At 38.1% G+C, this 18,252-nt stretch overlaps 1 protein-coding gene across 1 annotated transcript in view; it reads right to left on the bottom strand.

Annotated features, from left to right (window-relative positions):
- Positions 1–897: 897 nt before the first annotated feature.
- ARSB (arylsulfatase B) overlaps positions 898–18,252 on the bottom strand; it is an 81,492-nt gene continuing 64,137 nt past the window's right edge. Inside the window, exons 7-8 of the mRNA XM_081316556.1 lie at positions 3,584–3,709; positions 898–1,809 (exon numbers count right to left, since the gene is read on the bottom strand). Coding sequence (XP_081172682.1) covers positions 1,544–1,809; positions 3,584–3,709 — 392 coding nt within the window. The 3' untranslated portion in view covers positions 898–1,543. The remainder of the gene's footprint in view (positions 1,810–3,583; positions 3,710–18,252) is intronic.

The following is an 18,252-nucleotide window of genomic DNA, read 5'->3' as shown; positions in this document are numbered from 1 at the left end:
ACTTACAACCATAGTAGCATCCTTCCAGTCATGTGATCAAAATTCAGGTTCTTGGCAACTGGCATGTGTTTACAATGGTTGCATCCTGGGGTTATGTGATCACTATTTGTGATCATCCCAGGTGGCTTCTGATGAACTAGGTCAATGGGGGAAGCAATACTTGCTTAACAACTGCATGATCCACTTAGCAACTGTGCCAAAAACATCATAAAATCAGACATGTCTCACTTAAAACAACCTTGCTTGAGCAACAGAAATTCTGGTTCCAATTATGATGGTAGGTTGAGGACTGTCTATACTAGCTAGCAGAACTTTGAGAACCTTTAGTAGACTATGACCGCAAGTTTAGACTATATCAGTGTATTTGCAAAGGTAAGCTTTCTATATCATTTTGTCTTCTCATTTTGAACATATTATCAACCACTTATTTTGGACAGATTTTCTTGATAATTATTTTTATACCATCTCCTTAAATTATTAGATGTTATCAACAATTTGTCTTCTTTTCATTTCATTACTAATGCTAGGTAATTATGTACAAATTAAAAAACTCTTATAGCAGCAGAGATTGTTCCAGGATGCTAGTTCTTATTTCCCTGTTGTGATAACTGCTAATTGCACCTCGGGTTTTTTAACCAGTTATTAGTCCACGAGAGAGCCCAAGTCTGAAGTTTAAATAAATATGTAAAGATTGCCCTGTTCAAACTGCAGAATTTAGAGAGAGACTTTAAATGAAGGTTTTACAAGCAAAGACCTTGTAAACTGTAGGTAAGACAGGAGTGTATGATTCCTCTTCAGTCTATGAGCCACACTTTGCCTCTGAATGTCAAATTCCAGGGTTAACAAGTTAACAGAGCCAGGGTTAAAACATGAAATCAGAAAAAAACGATTATTGGAATTAAAATAGTATTTAATACTTTCTTACAGTTTGGCAGCAGTTTCTAAAGAGGTTCTGTGGATTTTCTAATTGGGAAGGTAAAGGTGAACAACGAAATGCCAAGACAGTACAATAATCTGCTTCTTCACTTTTTCTTCTCAATTCTTTCGGCATCCTCCCACACCCCCACTAATGCTGACTGCTTCAAGCAAATATTGAAATCCTGGATCTGACTTCAAATGTGAAGGAATTTAGAAGCCCCTACCATCCCACCACCACCCATGACTCCGAGCTTTCCAAATGAAATAATGTTTCCCAGCTGCTACCCAGCAATTTTGGAAAGGCAGCATCTCTTTACTTTCTGTTTTGAATAAAAACTAACTTCCAAATTATAGACTTATGATTTCGGTAGAACTTCAAGGCCAATCAAATGTGAAATTAAAATTGCCCAGATTTGTTGAGTAAGAAATAAATCCAAATGTCTGAAATTGAAGCTGTCAAGATACAATAAAATAATCCCAGAATTCTTTACCTGTATTCCCCAGTCTGTGAAATGATTGGTGTATCGTTATGCAAGAACACATAAATCTGATGTAGACAAATGGAGCATGGCAAACCATTTTTCAACTCCACTGCATAATATAATAATGTTTTCTATGCAAATTCCTACAACCAAGGCCCCCAAGCAGCTTCTGCAGATGGATCACAGCGTGGATCCTCATCCGGGTAGAACACAGGGACAGAGTTCTTATAGTAATGCCGGAGTCGCAACAGCAATTTTTTCACAATGTTAGGATATTGTTCTGACAAATCATTTCTTTCTTCAGCATCATGAACAACATCAAACAACCAAAGCTTCTTTGTAGATGGATCTAATGACAAAGTATTTGATTCATTGAATAAAGATGGTGGTGGAAACCAATGGCTACAGCCTATAAAGAGAAGAGCAAAGATTAGTTGGGAAAGTATTTGCCTCATAATTGGAACCCAACATGTTTGCCAATCTTGGTTCTTCAATTACATTGACATGGAATTGAATTTACTACCTAGATTTGATTCTGTTATGGTGGTAATGTCAAATGAACAAGACAGTATCAGGTACTGTGAAGAGAAATTAAATGTTAATATAAACTAGGAATCCTATAAATAAAATGTATAAAATGTATGAAAATGAGCTGCAGTTCATTACTTTTTGGCTTCTTTTGATATTTTCCTTTATATCTCACTATGCCTCATTCAGCCTGTGTGTGTGCACAGGAAAAAACAAATCACAAGACAGAGATACACAATGTTTTTCAAGATACAGAAAAGGAACTTAAGTGCCACCAAGTGCATACTCTCCCCATTAAACTGTAAACTAGCTTAACTTTCCCCTTTTTCAGAGTGCTACCAGCATCAATTTTCAAAAGTGATGGATTTTCCATTGATGTTGTTCTAGGCTACAATCTTCTCCACTTGAGATTGTTTCTTCAACTGTTGACCTTTTTAGACAAAATTAGTATTTTTAGATTTGATGGAAACAAGAAGATACATTTAAAGATTAAAACAAGAGAGCTTCTATTGGCTATCTAGATTAGTTTTGAGATTCTAGAAAATTTTGAATTGAAGACAGCTTTTTAATCATATAGTTGTATTTTACAGTGAATCATCATGGAATGTACTATACCGAAGAGCAATATTTTAATGCTTTAAGTCAGTACTTCTCAACCTTCAGGGCTTTAAGATATGTGGATTTGAAGTCCATATTCTACTTCATCAAACTGCTAAAATTGAGAAACACTGCTTTAAGTAAAGTAGGCCCAGTCCTGTATCTTACGTCTTCCAGTTTCTTTCCATTCTATGCATCTGCACAGGAATTGATTGGGAAAGAAGAATCTGACTTACCTTTTTATTGTGGCTAAAAATGTGTCCTTCAATTTTTCTTTTGTTTTAAAAAAAAGGCATCCATGCAAAAATTCATATTAGCTTTCATTCCTCCTGCATTTCCATTCACTCCAGTAATTATGATCTCACCAAGCATAGCTACTGTGTAATCAGATATTCTATGAAAATAGAGAATGAAGGACAGCCCTGCACTAATAAAACTACGCATGTAAGCTGTTGGGGTTGTTTTGTTGATTGTAATTTCTGAGTAAAAGAAAGCATGAAAGATGGATAATAAGAAAAAAAGAGATTTAAAACAACATGACATAAATAAGACACTTTCTTGCAGGTATACTTGGCAATTCCACTCCAAGCTTGGTGCTTGAAATAGAAAGAAGTGGTAGCTACCACTGAGCAAACGTGCTTACAGTCATAATCACCTGCGGTTTTTAGCGGATAGAAGAAAGTTCTGTCCAATGGTAGAAGAGGAACATGTTCAATCTAGCTTTTTCTTTTTGTCAAGGCAAAGGAATCACGCTTTCTGCAAGAATGGTTGGCTGCAACAATGATTGTGAGGCCTATGCAGGGCCTAGATGCATTTTTACAAGACCATTTAAGGGCTGTTACTTTGTTTTAATCAATTTCCCCTTTAATTTTGTTGAGTAAAAGAATCTTTTAAAAAAATCAGCTCAGGAAAGGCAGAGAATCCAGCAGGAGCAAAACAGGATTTCAAAGGACCTCCACATTGCAAGTCCTGCTTTGAAACATCAATTGCTTTCAAAAGAGAACTGTCAAAGTACCCAGTGCTCAACAAACATTTTCCAAATACTGCTAGAAATTTACCTGGATTGCCTGTGAGTAGTTTCCATTTTCCATGTCGAATTGCAGCATGTATGGAGGTATTGAAAATGGAATCTTCCCATGAAAAATAATTATTCTGTGATGAAATTTTGTGGCTGCTGACAACACCTAAAAAAAGAAAGGAAAGCTAGGTAAGGATGATTCTGCAAACATGTTGTGTGGATTCAGATGAAAATTAGGTGACAATCAGATTGAGTACTTCAATCTTATTCTGTATTTTGAAAGAAACACTTCAAAGTGTTCACAGATATATTTTTGCCTAAGGACAGGAGAAACATTTATACAATGTTGAAAGCAAACCTTCCCTACCTTGGCACCTTTCAAGGGATTAACAATATCAGATTTCCAAACCGGTCACTCTGATGATGGTTAACTGTATTTTTAAAGTTTATCAACTAGCTCAGGGGTAGGCAACCTTGGCTCTTTTATGATTCGTGGACTTCAATTCCCAGAATTCCTGAGCCAACCTCAAAATCCAACCAATCAAAAACAGAGAATTAAATCTTAAGAAGGTAATGTCTTTGAATTCTAAGATTATTACTTGTCACTGCAGGTAATCCTTGTCTTACAACCATTTGTTCAGCAATCATTTGAAATTATGATGGCACTGCAGGGATTTATGAACTTATGGACATTGCTGTGCCTCTGTAGTCACATGATCAACATTTGTGCACTTGGCAATCCATCCCCCACTTATGACCAAAGAGGTACTGCAACTCCCCCAACCATCTCCATCTGTGTCCTTTTGGGGGCCCCTGCCACCTTGCGCTTCATTGCCCCAGCTGACTTTTGCTTTATTGCTTTTTCTGCTACTGAAGCATGCCTGGCCTGGCTGCTGGGCTGTATGGTTTTGCTCTGTAAAAAAAAAGTGGGGGGAGCCGAAAGAAGCCTATTCATTCCCTTTTTTTCATAGCACTAAAGCAGCCCCATATAGTCCAATGGTCAGGCCCGATGCATCTCATCACTGGAAGCGAAAAGATGATGGTGAAGGTCAGCTGGGGGTGGGCAGAGTGTAGGGAGCAGAGGTCTCAGAGTGCAGGGTGGTGAAAGCAAGTGGGGTTAGACTGGGGTGGGTGCAGCTTCCTGGGGCATTTCAACTAGTCCTAGAGCTGCACATTGCTTGCTGCCCTGCAATGTAGGGTGAAGGGCAGTCAAAAAGGCAGAGATGGGAGAGATACACATGGGTGAGAGTGCCTTTCCTCAGTTTTGCCAATGTTCCAATAAACTTTGATTAAATTAAACTTTCATTTAAATTATTTTAGGACATCCTACAAAGAACTTTTTTGAAGACAATCTGAAAACCATATTTGAATCAAAATGCAAGGCTTCTAGGATACTGAGAGGAATAGAACACGGGGGTTATATTAAAGTGATCCTGAGAAAGCTGCATTAATTAACTATTAATTAATTTTTCATATGAAACAGAAGATTCTATCAGTGCGACTTTCATCCCTGGCAATAAGACAGATATATAAATAGCAAAATAAACAATCTGCTGCCTTTTCACGATATTCACAATTTGTTCCATCAACCCTGCTGACATTTTATCACCTGGATAGATCCTCTTACTTCAAGTATTCATGAATGTAATAAATACATTGCAATCTTGTTTTCTTTAGTGTTGGATGTATTGGGATTAGATGATTTTTTAAAAAAGGTTTTAATAATATTTTATCATTAGTGGTTTTATATTATTGTTATGCCCTGTTTTAAGGAAAGATGGACTAGGAGTAGAAATATAAATGAATAAAAAACAAATCATACTATAAAATGCAGAGAAGCCAGTTGAAAGTAAATATTCAACTTTTGAGGCAAAGCAAAAGCTAAATAAAAATTACTTCAACAGCAGGCAGAGATCAGCAAAGCAGAGACAGTTTTCAATTCCCCCAGGAAAGGCAGTTCTGCAGAGTGGAAATTCTTGTGTTTGGAGGCCTTCCGCCCTTAAATATAAGAATCTAGGTTCAGATTATATTTTGTAAATATAGACTTTTATTTAAGTTCCTTTTTTTGCATATAGCTAAAGACACTGTACTATTCTTCCTTCTGAATTTCACTCATCATGACACTGTATTATGCTTCCAGAGTGGAAGAATCCTATGTTTAGCCCAGAATATTCTTACTCTTGTCCAAGATCAAAGAATGGATCAATGAATTATGATAACATTAGGTAGTTCACAACTGAGATGTCTCTTACATTCTCAACAACCACATAATGATTAAGGCAAGATACATAAAAGAGCTAATTTGAACAAATTTTGAGACCTTTTACGAAAGGAATGGCAATATTGATTCCTTAAATGCCATTGAACAGGTATTGCAAACTGCTGGCCCACGGGCCAGATGCATCCCACTGAAACTACGCCCACCCAATGCCAGCAACAGGGAAAAAGTCACAATAACTTGTGCGATGTCATGTGACATTGTGAGTTTGACATGCCTGCCATAGAACTAGAATTCCCATCGTTTCTAGCCAATATGACTAAAGGTAGGAGAAGCTCTAGTTCATATTGTCCTCTACATAGTTAGCATTATTAATCTGATCAAAGAAAGCATGATGCCCATGGGCAGTTTTTTTGTCACTTAAGACTTAGCAAGCCAAAGTTTAATAATACAGCTAGTTTACAAAGCTTAATAATAAGGCTTCTATACATTAGTAAGGGTACACAGGGGAAACATTTGAAGGTAATGTAATGTTCCTTAATTGCTAAGACTATACTATATAACTGTAAACTAACCTTAGTATTAAGCTTTGTGATATAGGTTACTATTATTATTACAATAGTAATATCCAACATTACAGGTAGTCTTCAACTTACAACCACTCATTTAGTGACCATGTGAAGTTACAATGGCACTCAAAAAAGTGACTCGCAACTGTTCCTCACACTTATTATCATCACAGCATCCCCACGATCATATGATCAAAATTCGGGTGATTGGCAACCAGCATACCTTTGCAGAAGGTTGCAGAATCCTGGAGTCATGTGATTGCCATTTGTGATTTTTCCCAGTTAGCAAGCAAACAAAATCAGTGGAGGAAGCCGGGTTCACTTAACAATCACGTGATTCACTAAACTGCGGTGATTCGTTTAACAACCATGACAATAAAGGTTGTAAAATTGGTCATGACCCACTTAACTACCACCCTGCTTAGCAAGCAAAATTCTGGTCACAACTGTGGTTGTTAACTCGAGGACTACCTGTATAACTTTCCCCAACTTGCTGGATCTTCCAATATGTGTTGCTCTACAACTATGAGAATTCACAGCCAACAATGACAACAGTGCTTGCTGGGAATATAATAATAATAATAATAGTTCAACTCCCTGCTCAGGCAGAAAACCCTATACCATTTCAGACAAATGGCTGTCCAGTCTCTTCTTAAAAACTTTCAGTGTTGGAACATTCACCGCTTCTGGAGGCAGGTTGTTCCACTGGTTAATTGTTCTAACTGTCAGGAAGTTTCTCCTTAGTTCTAGGTTGCTTCTTTCCTTGATTAGTTTACATCCATTGCTTCTTGTCCTGCCTCCAGGTGCTTTAGAAAATAGCTTGATTCCCTCTTCTTTGTGGCAAACCCTGAGATATTGGAACACTGCTGTCATGTCACCCCTCGCCCTTCTCTTCATTGAACTAGACATACCCAATTCCAGCAACTGTTCCTTATATGTTTTAGCCTCCAGTCCCCTAATCATCTTTGTTGCTCTTCTCTGTACTCTTTCTAGACTCTCAACATCTTTTTTACATTGTGGTGACCAAAACTAGATGCAGTATTCCAAGTGTGGCCGTAACAAGGCATTGTAAAATGGTATTAGTACTTCATGTGATCTTGATTCTATCCCTCTGTTAATGCAGCCTAGCACTGTGTTGGCTTTTTTTGGCAGCTGCAGCACACTGCTGGTTCATATTTAAGCGACTGTCCACTAGGACTCCAAGATCCCTCTCATAGTTACTACTATTGAGCAAGGTACCCCCTATACTATACCTGTACATTTGGTTTTTCTTGCCTAAATGTAGAACCTTACTTTTTTCACCACTGAATTTCATTTTGTTATAGTGCACAGTGTTCAAGTCTGTCCAGATCCTCTTATCCTCTTACATGCGGCTTCAAAAGCTGGGATCTAGTGCGGGGCAGGGATGGGATTTCCTTCCTCCCATTTTAAGGCTATCTAAGGACAGAATCATTGTCCCATCCTATGAAAGTGACTTCTGCCTCTTCAAGGATTCTGGGAAGATAATTTTTACTCAGATAGTGGAATGATCCAGATTCAAAGGGAAAAAAGTGATATCACAGCATGTATGGGCATACAGGTTGTCCCTGTCAATAACTAAGTAAAGAAGTCATTTTCCCCCCCTAGGTTCAGTGCTTTTTTTTTTGTTAAAAAAAAAGGTGCCAGAACTCACACACGCCTTGCCTGCCCTACAAGGTTCTATCCCAAAAAGGTGCCGGAACTCCATTCTGGGCGTTGTATGACAAAAAAAGCCCTCATCTAACAGCTAAACAACTGCAGCCTCCTCTCCTTCTTGGCCCATCATTCTCTTGGAAGCATCTCTTCCCTTCGTCCTTCAAAGTCATTCCCTCATAACATTACAGTATTATTGTTGTAGCTTATCTTTCTGAATCCACTCTCAAATCAATTTCAATCTTATCTGATATATCTTGTTCCTCTTCTGTAATATCATTTATACACCATCTATCTATGATGAAGTTCTTAAAATTTACTTTTGTGACCATTGCTCACAAATATCCTTCAAAATATCTAATGTTAAAGTATTTTGCTCCATTTTGTGTCAACACTTTGACTTTAAGTATTCTTCCCCTTTAATTGAAATTTTTAGTGTCTTCTAATTCCTTCTGATATCCAACTTTCGAAGTCTCATCCCATGATATTTTTTGCTAAAGAATCCAAAAGCCCAGAAATTTCCGATAGGAAAGGATTCTTGCATTTACCGGTAATTTCAAAGCCTTATTTCAAATTCATCTGGACCTCTAGTCAGTTTTTAATTTTCCAAACCAAACACTCTTTCCTTTTCATTCCAAAAAGTATTGTTTCTAAATCCTTAGATTTACAATTAAATCTTTTTTTTGCTAAGGAGAAGAAGACGCACGTGATGAATATCATTCAAAAAGTACTTAATATTTGAAAAGTAAATTCTAAAGTGTTTAAGAAATGAGGCTCATTTGAGCTTTGTGTCCATAAGGTTTACCTTACGACTATGAGTTTTGATGGTATCTCTCAATTCTCAGTGCTTGACTCATAAGCCAATTGCAAAAACATCAGTTCTTGCAGTCTATTCAAGAGAAGAAGCTGTCTGGAGAACATGTATGCAATGACATGATCTCCTCTTTCTCTGGAGAGACTTTGCCAGCCAATGGTACAGCACCTGGCCACCAATCCCTCATAAACACTGTCCCCAGTCTTGCATTCTCCACGTTTTGTTGAACTACAACTTGCAAGACCAAAAGCCCTTGTCATGCTAGCTAGGAATTCTGGGAGTTGAAATCCCAACTGCAGGAATGCCAGCTTAGCAAACACCAGGTTATAGTTTAACGATTTCAGCATTAACCTCAAAGGCTCATTATTTATTTTACTCATGTTCATTCATTTGAAACTCCAACATTATTACTGTACAGCCAATATTTTTTATTTATTTATTTTTATTTTTAATCCCATTTATATCCCGCCCTTCTCCGAAGACTCAGGGCGGCTTACAGTTTAAGCACAAACCAATGTGCTTAGCAATAGATGAGATACAAATAGATACTCAGTGTGTAGGAAAAGAAAAGAAGAAAGGAAGATAACCAAATACATTCTTTAGTCTGTGATTAAAATGATGAGAGAAAACTTGGCAGAGAGGGATTTCTTTCCTCCTCCTATGTGGCAAGTGATCAAAGAGCACATGATTTTGGTGTAATTTAGTAAAAACTCAACCACAAAAGTCAAGGCATTCTGTACTACAGGAGATTTGTGATCTCTTCTTCCAATGAGTAGGCAGTATATTTTGGGGCCTGAAGAAAAAATGAAAAGAACAGTGAAACCATATAAATGTAATACTTTGTTTGGAGGCAGAGCTATGTTCAATCATCTTTCCACTATGCATTTCATATGAACAGAGTTTCTATATTTTTTTTCTATTTAGACTTGCTGGCTGGCTACCTCCCACTTCACGGAAATGGTGGTAAGGAAAGATTTTGTTACTAGCATAGATTATCACATGATTGCAACTGCCGACGTATTATAACTAACCAAAAGGGGCCATTGATCTAAAAAATCTAAATAGCTCAGTTTATCTTGCAATCTTACAAATAGTATTGGTCCAAGCATGCCATAATAGTTTACAATCCTTTTGTAAACTATTGCTTTCTGTGGAGAATATTCTTTTGACAATGGCTATAAGGGAACAATTTTTTAGTTTCTGAACATGTCTTTATGTGGGAAACAGGTGAGTTTTCTCATGCTAATAAGGAATTCTATAAAAATGTATTAACACTTGCCAGTTTGCCTGTAAATCATCTCTAATGATTTAGATTGCTGAATCCATCCAACAGTTGTAGATGGCTTATCTAAGTAATTATCCAATTAACTAAGGGATTTTTACACTGAAACATGTCTCACTTTCAAAGCACTGCATTTATTTTTGCCACTATTGTACATTTTGTTGCTGTTCAATTTAGTTATCCTAACTTGCTCAGACTTCAATGAAAGTAGTCAAATGAATACATGACAATTCAAAATATTGAATACCACAATACATACCATTATTTTACAATAATAATGATTTGGCCAGGACTGGATTCTGTAAATAGGAGGTGTACATCATTATTTGTTCAAGGGGCTGCAACAGACTTTAAATGGCATATAAGAGAGCATTATTACCAAAAGGGAGTGGGGCCACACCAAAAAAAACCCAGAGGAAGCTTGACAAAAAAATTAAATATTTAAATATGTAAATAATACATAAATATGTAAATAATTGATCTATACATAAATAAATATAAAAATGGGAGTAGTTACATAGATTGGAAGGAAGACTTGAGAATCTAGGATGAGGATGGAGTAATGGAGTTGGCTGCCTGAGGAGACAGCAGGTGAGAGAATGTGGCAATGGAAGATGTAGCAATGGGACGATCATACAGAGGCTGCCATGGAAGGTTAAAGTGGAAATTGAGGAAGAAGGATCAGAGATGGCAGAAGGGGCAGTGTGTCTAATGACCTCAAAACAAAGCAGTAGAATCTAAGCCACATCAGTGCATCAAACTTGAAAACTCCGTAAGGCTGCATGTGTGCACTGGGCCTCAGGCCATGCACCTATGCTAGTAGAAAATGCAAATGCTCATCAGTTTTTAGCTGAAAAGGGAAACATCATGGACCCAATCTATAGATAGAAATGAGCAGCAGTCCAGGGTGAGTCTTTTACTATGAAGATAAAAGGTAAAGGTAAAGGTTCCCCCGCACATGCGTGCTAGTCGTTTCCAACTCTAGGGGCCACCGCGTCCCTACTATGAAGATAATACATAATAAAAAGAGTTGAGGTGGTACATAAGAGTCGCGGTGGTGCAGTGATTAGCATGCAGTATTGCAGGCTGTTTCTGTTGATTGCCAAAATTTGATTCCCACCGGCTCAAGGTTGACTCAGCCTTCCATACTTCTGAGGTGGGTAAAATGAGAACCCAGACTGTTGGGGGTAATATGCTGACTCTGTAAACTGCTTAGAGAGAGCTGTAAAGCTCTGTGAAGCAGTATATAAGTCTAAGTGCTACTGGTATTGCTTTCATGTCAATTTAAGCTCCATTTCTTTCTTTATTTCTTAAGTTCTTAGGTTTCATTAATCCTATACCCCACATAGACTGATGGTATGTATTCATAATAAGGCTTCCATAGCAATCTTCCTATTCCTTGTTTGACAAAAATAAATTCTATCCCATTTTATTTACTGACTATGTAATGCCACCCCCGAGGGGACCGCTAAAGTCCAGACCCTCCTGGCCTCCTCTTCGGCTGGCTGCCGACCCAAGGGGTCTCTCACATTGGCATCTCTGCCTGACAGGGCACATAGCATGGTGATATTAAGTCACGGTTGGCAGCCACGCACATAGGACAGTGATGGTTGATCTCTTTCGACGGTAACTCACGTGGGATGATGATAGTTGACCTCAGGCAGTAAGGCTTACAGGAGACGATGGTAGTCAAGTCCTGGTAGCAGCAACTGGCCTACAACAGTAGTAGTCAACCCCTAGTAACAGCAACCTGCTTAGGACGATGTTAGCCAGTCTCTGATAGTAGCAACTTGCCTATGACAATGTTAGTCAGTCTCTGGTAACAGTGACTTGCCTAAGACAATGTTAGACTTGCCTCGAGTGATGGTAATCAGTCTCTGGTGACAGCAACTTGCCTAAAACGATGGTAATCAGTCCCTTTCTGGAGCTCACAAGGGCCTTCCTTTATCCACTCTCCTTGTCTCTCTCTGCCCTCACTATATGTAATCCCCCCCCTTCCCTTCCTTATCCCCTTTTTGCCTCCTCAGCGGATCCTATAAAAACCCCTCTACTTCCCACTAAAAGACCTCAACCCGGTCAAACTCTTTCCTGGATCTCCCTTCACCCAGCTGTCTCCAACAAGGGAGAAGAAATAAAACTCCCCAACCTACCCTCTCTTCGTATGGCCTTCTTTCTCTCTATCTCTTCGCTCAGCTAACTCTGGATGGCAGGCTCCATTAAGCTAAGTTTTCTCCCCTTTTCCTCAGCTGGCTACACCTGATCTCCCGCCAAAAACCTCCCTCCGGTCTCTTTCTCTCCTCCCTTCCATCGGCTTCCTCCTTCCTTTTCTTCCCTCCTCAGAGTCACACCATGCCACCTGACCCACAGCAGCTACCAGAGCTCCTCATTTCCCTGCCGGATCGGCAGGGCTCCCACAAAACCTTTCAGCCGGCCCCATTCTCACCCCAGCTCTGCTACAATTACATTAAGAAGAGTGTGACACACTGGCATATTAAACATCCTTCTTTTGTGTAATATACCTCCTAGTAAATTATTATGCTACTTTAAACTTTGCTATTGTACTAATTTCCCCCCTTTGTCTCTTTTCTGTGCTGGGGTTTATAATTCCATATTTATCAGTAATATGCAGGTCAGTTCATGCAAGTATTAAAAAGGATGGAGAGTAGCAGCAAGCAACGCATTAAATATGCAAGAGATATTTGATGCAACCATCAATTATCTGAACAAAAAGGACCTACTAACACTTACCAGTTCAATATTTAATAAATGAAAGTCCTTCTTAAAATATCTTGTCTTTTTCCATTATATCTAATCATATATATTACCATTTATTCCATACTTCTTAAATCAACTCTCTAGCCTAAATCACTTAATGGTTTAGTTTAGTTTATCATTCAAAAGCTATTATTAGTTTCTAATTCTGCTTTATAGGAATTCATATACTAAAAAAAAATCCAAAGGATTTAATGGAACTTGTGGTTAACCACACTGAATGTATATATTCTGTATGCATATGTATGTGGAGTCCTTGGTGTCTTCCAATGTTGGTTGTTTGCTTGCAGACTTTTCATTAACCAGAATATGTAATATTTTCAGTACCAGAAGGGAGTGCAATTTGGTCTCTGTTTATATTCAATAGCTTGCTCTGTCACTGTTGATGGGAATATTCTTTTCACCGCGGTAGTTCCTTGATTAGGCTGTTGTTAATGGATTGTTGATTGTACATCCTGTTTTTAATCCCTGCTTATCTGGTGTTGATTGCTGAAGTGGAGGTGTGTTGTTCTTTTGTTTCCTTTTTAGCTATTTTATTGTTCCTTATGAATAATATGTAAATGTTGTTTATCTCCATACGCCCACTGATAGCTGATTTGTCTGAATGACAGGCTTCCACTAATTCTCCAGCATTTTTTTATTTAGCTTGCTTTAGGATTGTTGAAACTATGGTTAAGTCTGTCCATATGCTGTGAAATTAAACAGCTTTTATTGTATCTGAACTGACTGGTAATTGATCTTCATGGATGTACTTTGCTAGTCTCATGTCTGTCCTAAATAGTAACTGTTATAGTCTTTACACAGTATGTTGTAGATGAGTTCGGTTTTATCTTCTTTTAGTTCACTTAAAATTTTTAGAGGGCTTTGGTTGTTTGTGTGCTGTGATTAGATGATGGTTGTTTCTGAGATGTTTTTCATATATGGCAATGTTATTCTTTTCACAGCTTATGTTGGTTGTGCTGTTAGTTGAATGGGCATGCACCTTTTGATAAAATTGCATGGGTATCCATTTTGTTGGAAGACGTTGTGTAGTGATCTGTTTTTTTTCCTGGTGTTCTGGGTTGCTGCAGTGTATTTATGGTCATTTCAATAATGTTTACATAGTTCCTCTTGTGAAAAGCTGGGCTGTTACCTTGGTGCTCCAAGTGGAGCACTTGGTTAGTGTGGCTAGTTTTTCAATAGACTTGTATTCTAGTTTGCTGCCATTTCCTTTGTTGATGAGGATTATCCAGGAAGCGTTATATGTTGTTTTTTTCTTCCTTGCAAAATTTATTCCTTTGAAAATGTATTTCATGTGTCTTCTTTAGCTGTTCCTTTTTATTATGACAAAATTATCATCTACATATTGGATTCATATTTTTGGTTCTGTGCGGGAGCATTATAGTTTTTAGATGCCACATCACATTCTGTGCTATAAGTCCTGAGAGTGGTGATCCCATGGTTATTACTCTGATTTGTTGGTGTATTTGTCCATCAAACTGAAAGTAGATAGTGAGGCAGAGGTTGATGAGATCCATGATTCTGGGTATTTTGATCTTAGTAATTTGGTAAAATTGGGTGTATTATATAGTCTTGCTGCTATGGATTCTTTTGCTAGTTCTGTTCCAAGTATTTAAAGAGCATTGTGACATTGAATAAAATTGTAATATCTTCTTCTATTATTATTAAGAATTTGATTTTTTGGAGGTATCGCAGTGGAAAGTTCATAGAACATTCACTCTCCTTTGCGAGACCTCCACGCTTTCTTGTAATTTCTTTAGTTATGTTGGGGTCCCTGGTAATGATACAAGTGGATGAAGAGGTTTGTCAGGTTTGTGTATTTTAGGCATCCACAGAAGGTGGGAGGATACAAACACACAAAAATTTCTATCAAAAACTGGGAAACACAAAGTCTACTTTGCAGATTCTTAATAGAAGGCAACTGTTTAGTTATATTCTAATCGAAAGGAAAAGGAAAGAGCTTCAAGCTGAAAAGATGGTAAAATTATGTTGAGTGGTGCTTACAAAAGTATGCATGTTCCACACTCTTACACATGGCCTTGATGTTATGAGACCTCTTTTCCATTTTTTTTTAAAAAAGTCAGGAATTCATGAAGTTCCTTTTTATAAGACAATATAATTGAGAGCAGGAGGTATGAATGGGCTAAAAAATTAAATACATTCTTTCACTGGCTAATTAAAAACATTCAAATGTTTTTATTTATTTAAGTTAAAGATAATGTAAGCAAAAAGCCTTATATGTACAAAGGCTAGAGTAGTGGCACAACTAGTTCAGGCTGCTTAATTGTAGCAACAGCAATAACAGCAATAACACTTAGACTTATATACTGCTCCATTGTGCATTACAGCACTCTGTAAAGGTTTACATATGTCAGCATATTGCCCCCAACAATCTGGGTCCTCATTTTATTGACCTTGGAAGAATGGAAGGCTGATTCAACCTTGAGCCAGTTAGGATCAAATTCCTGGCTGTGGGCAAAGTTAGCCTGCAATACTGCACGATCAACTGATTTCATTCTTACAGGTCTGGTTGTTTACTAAGATCATCAGATGATATCTTACTGTGTGGGCCAAGGTTGGCAGACAAACACCTTATGCTCTTCAGCTTTCTCTAATGTTCTCTCCCTCCTGTGAGGCCCTCCTCCCTGAAATTCACGAGTAATTATATTGTATACATGGTTTTGTATCTTGTAGGTGTCTTTCACTGAGGCTTTCTTTGTAAACTTATTGAGTGAAATGCTATATTTCTTATTCGCAATTGTTAAGTCTGTGATGCTATGTGGCAGATACTTATTTGTTTGAATTCTAAAGTCCCAGAGCATTTCAGCTTCTTTGTTTTCTATGGCTGTTTTGTAGCCCCACCAGTTCTTGCTTGCAAATGATAATTCTTGCAGATATTCCAATGCACCATGTTACTACGGCATGCCAGTGTTTGTAGTCAGTCTGTATGAAGTTCTTGCAGCAGCTAACTAGGTAGTCCACTGCTTTTTCAGCTTCTTTGCAGACACATCATTTGCTGTCCCTTGCTATCCTCTCAGTTCTGACTTTGTCTGCATTTGCTCTCAAGGCTTGATATTGTGCAGCCAGAATTAGCCCCTATGTCTCTTTCTTCAACTTTCCTGTTCTTAGCCATTGTCAGGTCTTCTTATCTGCTTTGCCTGCTATTTTGTTTTAATTTACTGGCCATATGATACTTTGCCTTGCTATGTCTCTTTTTTGTTTCTCATTTGGTGTTCAGGATATACTAGCTTCAGTGCCTCCTCCTCTTCCTCCCAATACAGTTTTAAACTCTATCTTTGTGTTAAAATTACACCCTCATTTAGCAGTTAAACTAAGATTACCCTTTAATGCAGACATGTCAAACACAAGGCCCGGGGGCCGGATCCGGCCCACAAAGTGGTTTCATGTGGCCCGCGAAGCCATCCTGGAAACAGTGAGGGAACGGACCCCACTGCCTTGGCCCTGGCCCAGAGACCCTCCTCCTGCCAGAGACCCTCAGATCTGTCCCACTCCTGCCCAGGCCCCCACAGGCACCCTTGATGCAAATGATGTAGAGCTGGCCACGCCCACCCAGTAGGCCATACACGCTCTAGCCACGCCCACCCGGTAGGCCACACCCACCCTGGCCACGCCCCCCTGCCCCCCTGAGGGCAACCGCAATGCTGATGCGGCCCTCCATGAAATTGAGTTTGACACCCCTGCTTTAATGTATTACAACAGTTTTTTCCCACCTGATGCACACCAAATGTTTTGGATTACAAATCCCATTATCCCAATTCTGGTATCATTGGAAGATTACATTGCATTACACAGTTGCTGCTTCAGCTTAATGGATATCAAATGATGTACAATTCAGAATTGCAAGCATTGGTTTGTTTCAATGTTGGATTCACATAAGATATACACATATTAAGGCACATCAAGTAAAAAAAAATGGAGGGGGGAAGAGAAGGAATAAGCATGCAATCAAACAAGTATTGCAGTCCTTGACAAATATTAAAAATAAGAGGTTTTATGAAATGCTGGTGGATTGCCATATACTGTTGGTGGATTAACTTTTCCTAGATGATTTGGATAGAACACTTGCCAATTTGGATTTCTTATTTTTCCAGCCTTAAGCATAGTTCATTCTATTTCCCCATCTGTGATTTAAAACAAAAACTACATTTGCGCATATTTTTAGATGCATTTTTCCTCAATATAAACAATTTTGTATGCTATTCTCTCAAGTATAAGAATAATTTCAAGGGCTGACAGTGCTTTTCTTTGCAGCATTGCTCAAAAGAGTTGAACCAAACCAGAAAAAATGAAGGTAAGGCACATTTGAGGACAGTCATACAAATGTACAAACAGATAACTAAAATGATACTATTTCCCAGCTTATAATTTATATACCAAAACAGAGGTTGGGATTGGGGGAAAGCCAGGAAAATGATGCTTCCTCTCCAAAGTACTATATTTTTCTCTAGGGATAAGTGGCCCTGACAAGTGTTTGCATCAACAGTTTTTATGTATTCTAAGTAGTCACCTCTACAACCAATTAAAACACACATAAATTAAGTCAATTTCAGAAACTTCACATAAGCACAATCCTTTCCGTTGTATTGTAAACACTTCCCAAATATAGATGATCTAAAAAAATGCTTAAAACTCATGATTCCAAGACCATTTGAGTTCTAAGAAATATTGGTGCCTCAGATATTCTGAACAGACATTTAGAAGTAAGAGGAAAGTAAAAAAAAACAAACAAACAGAAAACCTTTGTAAAATAATTGCTTCCAGAATGTTTCCATTCATTAGTTCAAGATTTGAGTTGTGCTCTGCCAACAACAGTTTTCCTGTTCCAGTTACATTTGTATAAAAGGATGATATATTCATCCTTTATTCCTTCTAATAAACTCTTGAAAAAGAAACTAGAGAAGACCGAGATCATAGTATAACATGCTATTTCACATGAAATACAAGTAGTCCTCAACTTACAATCACAAGTGAGCCCAAAATTTCTGTTTCTAAGCAAGACATTTGTTAAGTGAGTTTTGCCCCATTTTATGACCTTTCTTATCACAGTTGTTAAGTGAATCTGGCTTTCTCATTGACTTTACCTATCAGAAGATCACAAAAGATGATCATCTGACCCTAGGACATTGCAATCATCATAAATATGAGTCAGTTGCCAAGCATCTGAAGTTTGATCACATGACCATGGGGATGCTGCAACCACTTATTGTGAAAAACAGTCATGTCACTTGGCTGAGGAATTCTGGGAGTTGAAGTTCACAAGTCATAAAAGGGCCGAGTTTGAAGACCCATGCCCTGTGGCAAAAGAATTATTTCTTTATCCATGGTTGATTTAAAATTAACATCTCCATCTTTTTACTGGAAC

Source organism: Vipera berus, assembly GCF_964194415.1.
Source record: "Vipera berus genome assembly, chromosome: 2".
NCBI classification, from domain to species: domain Eukaryota; kingdom Metazoa; phylum Chordata; class Lepidosauria; order Squamata; family Viperidae; genus Vipera; species Vipera berus.
The sequence above is the reverse complement of the archived record's forward strand: the minus strand, read 5'-3'. Positions and strand labels throughout refer to the sequence as shown.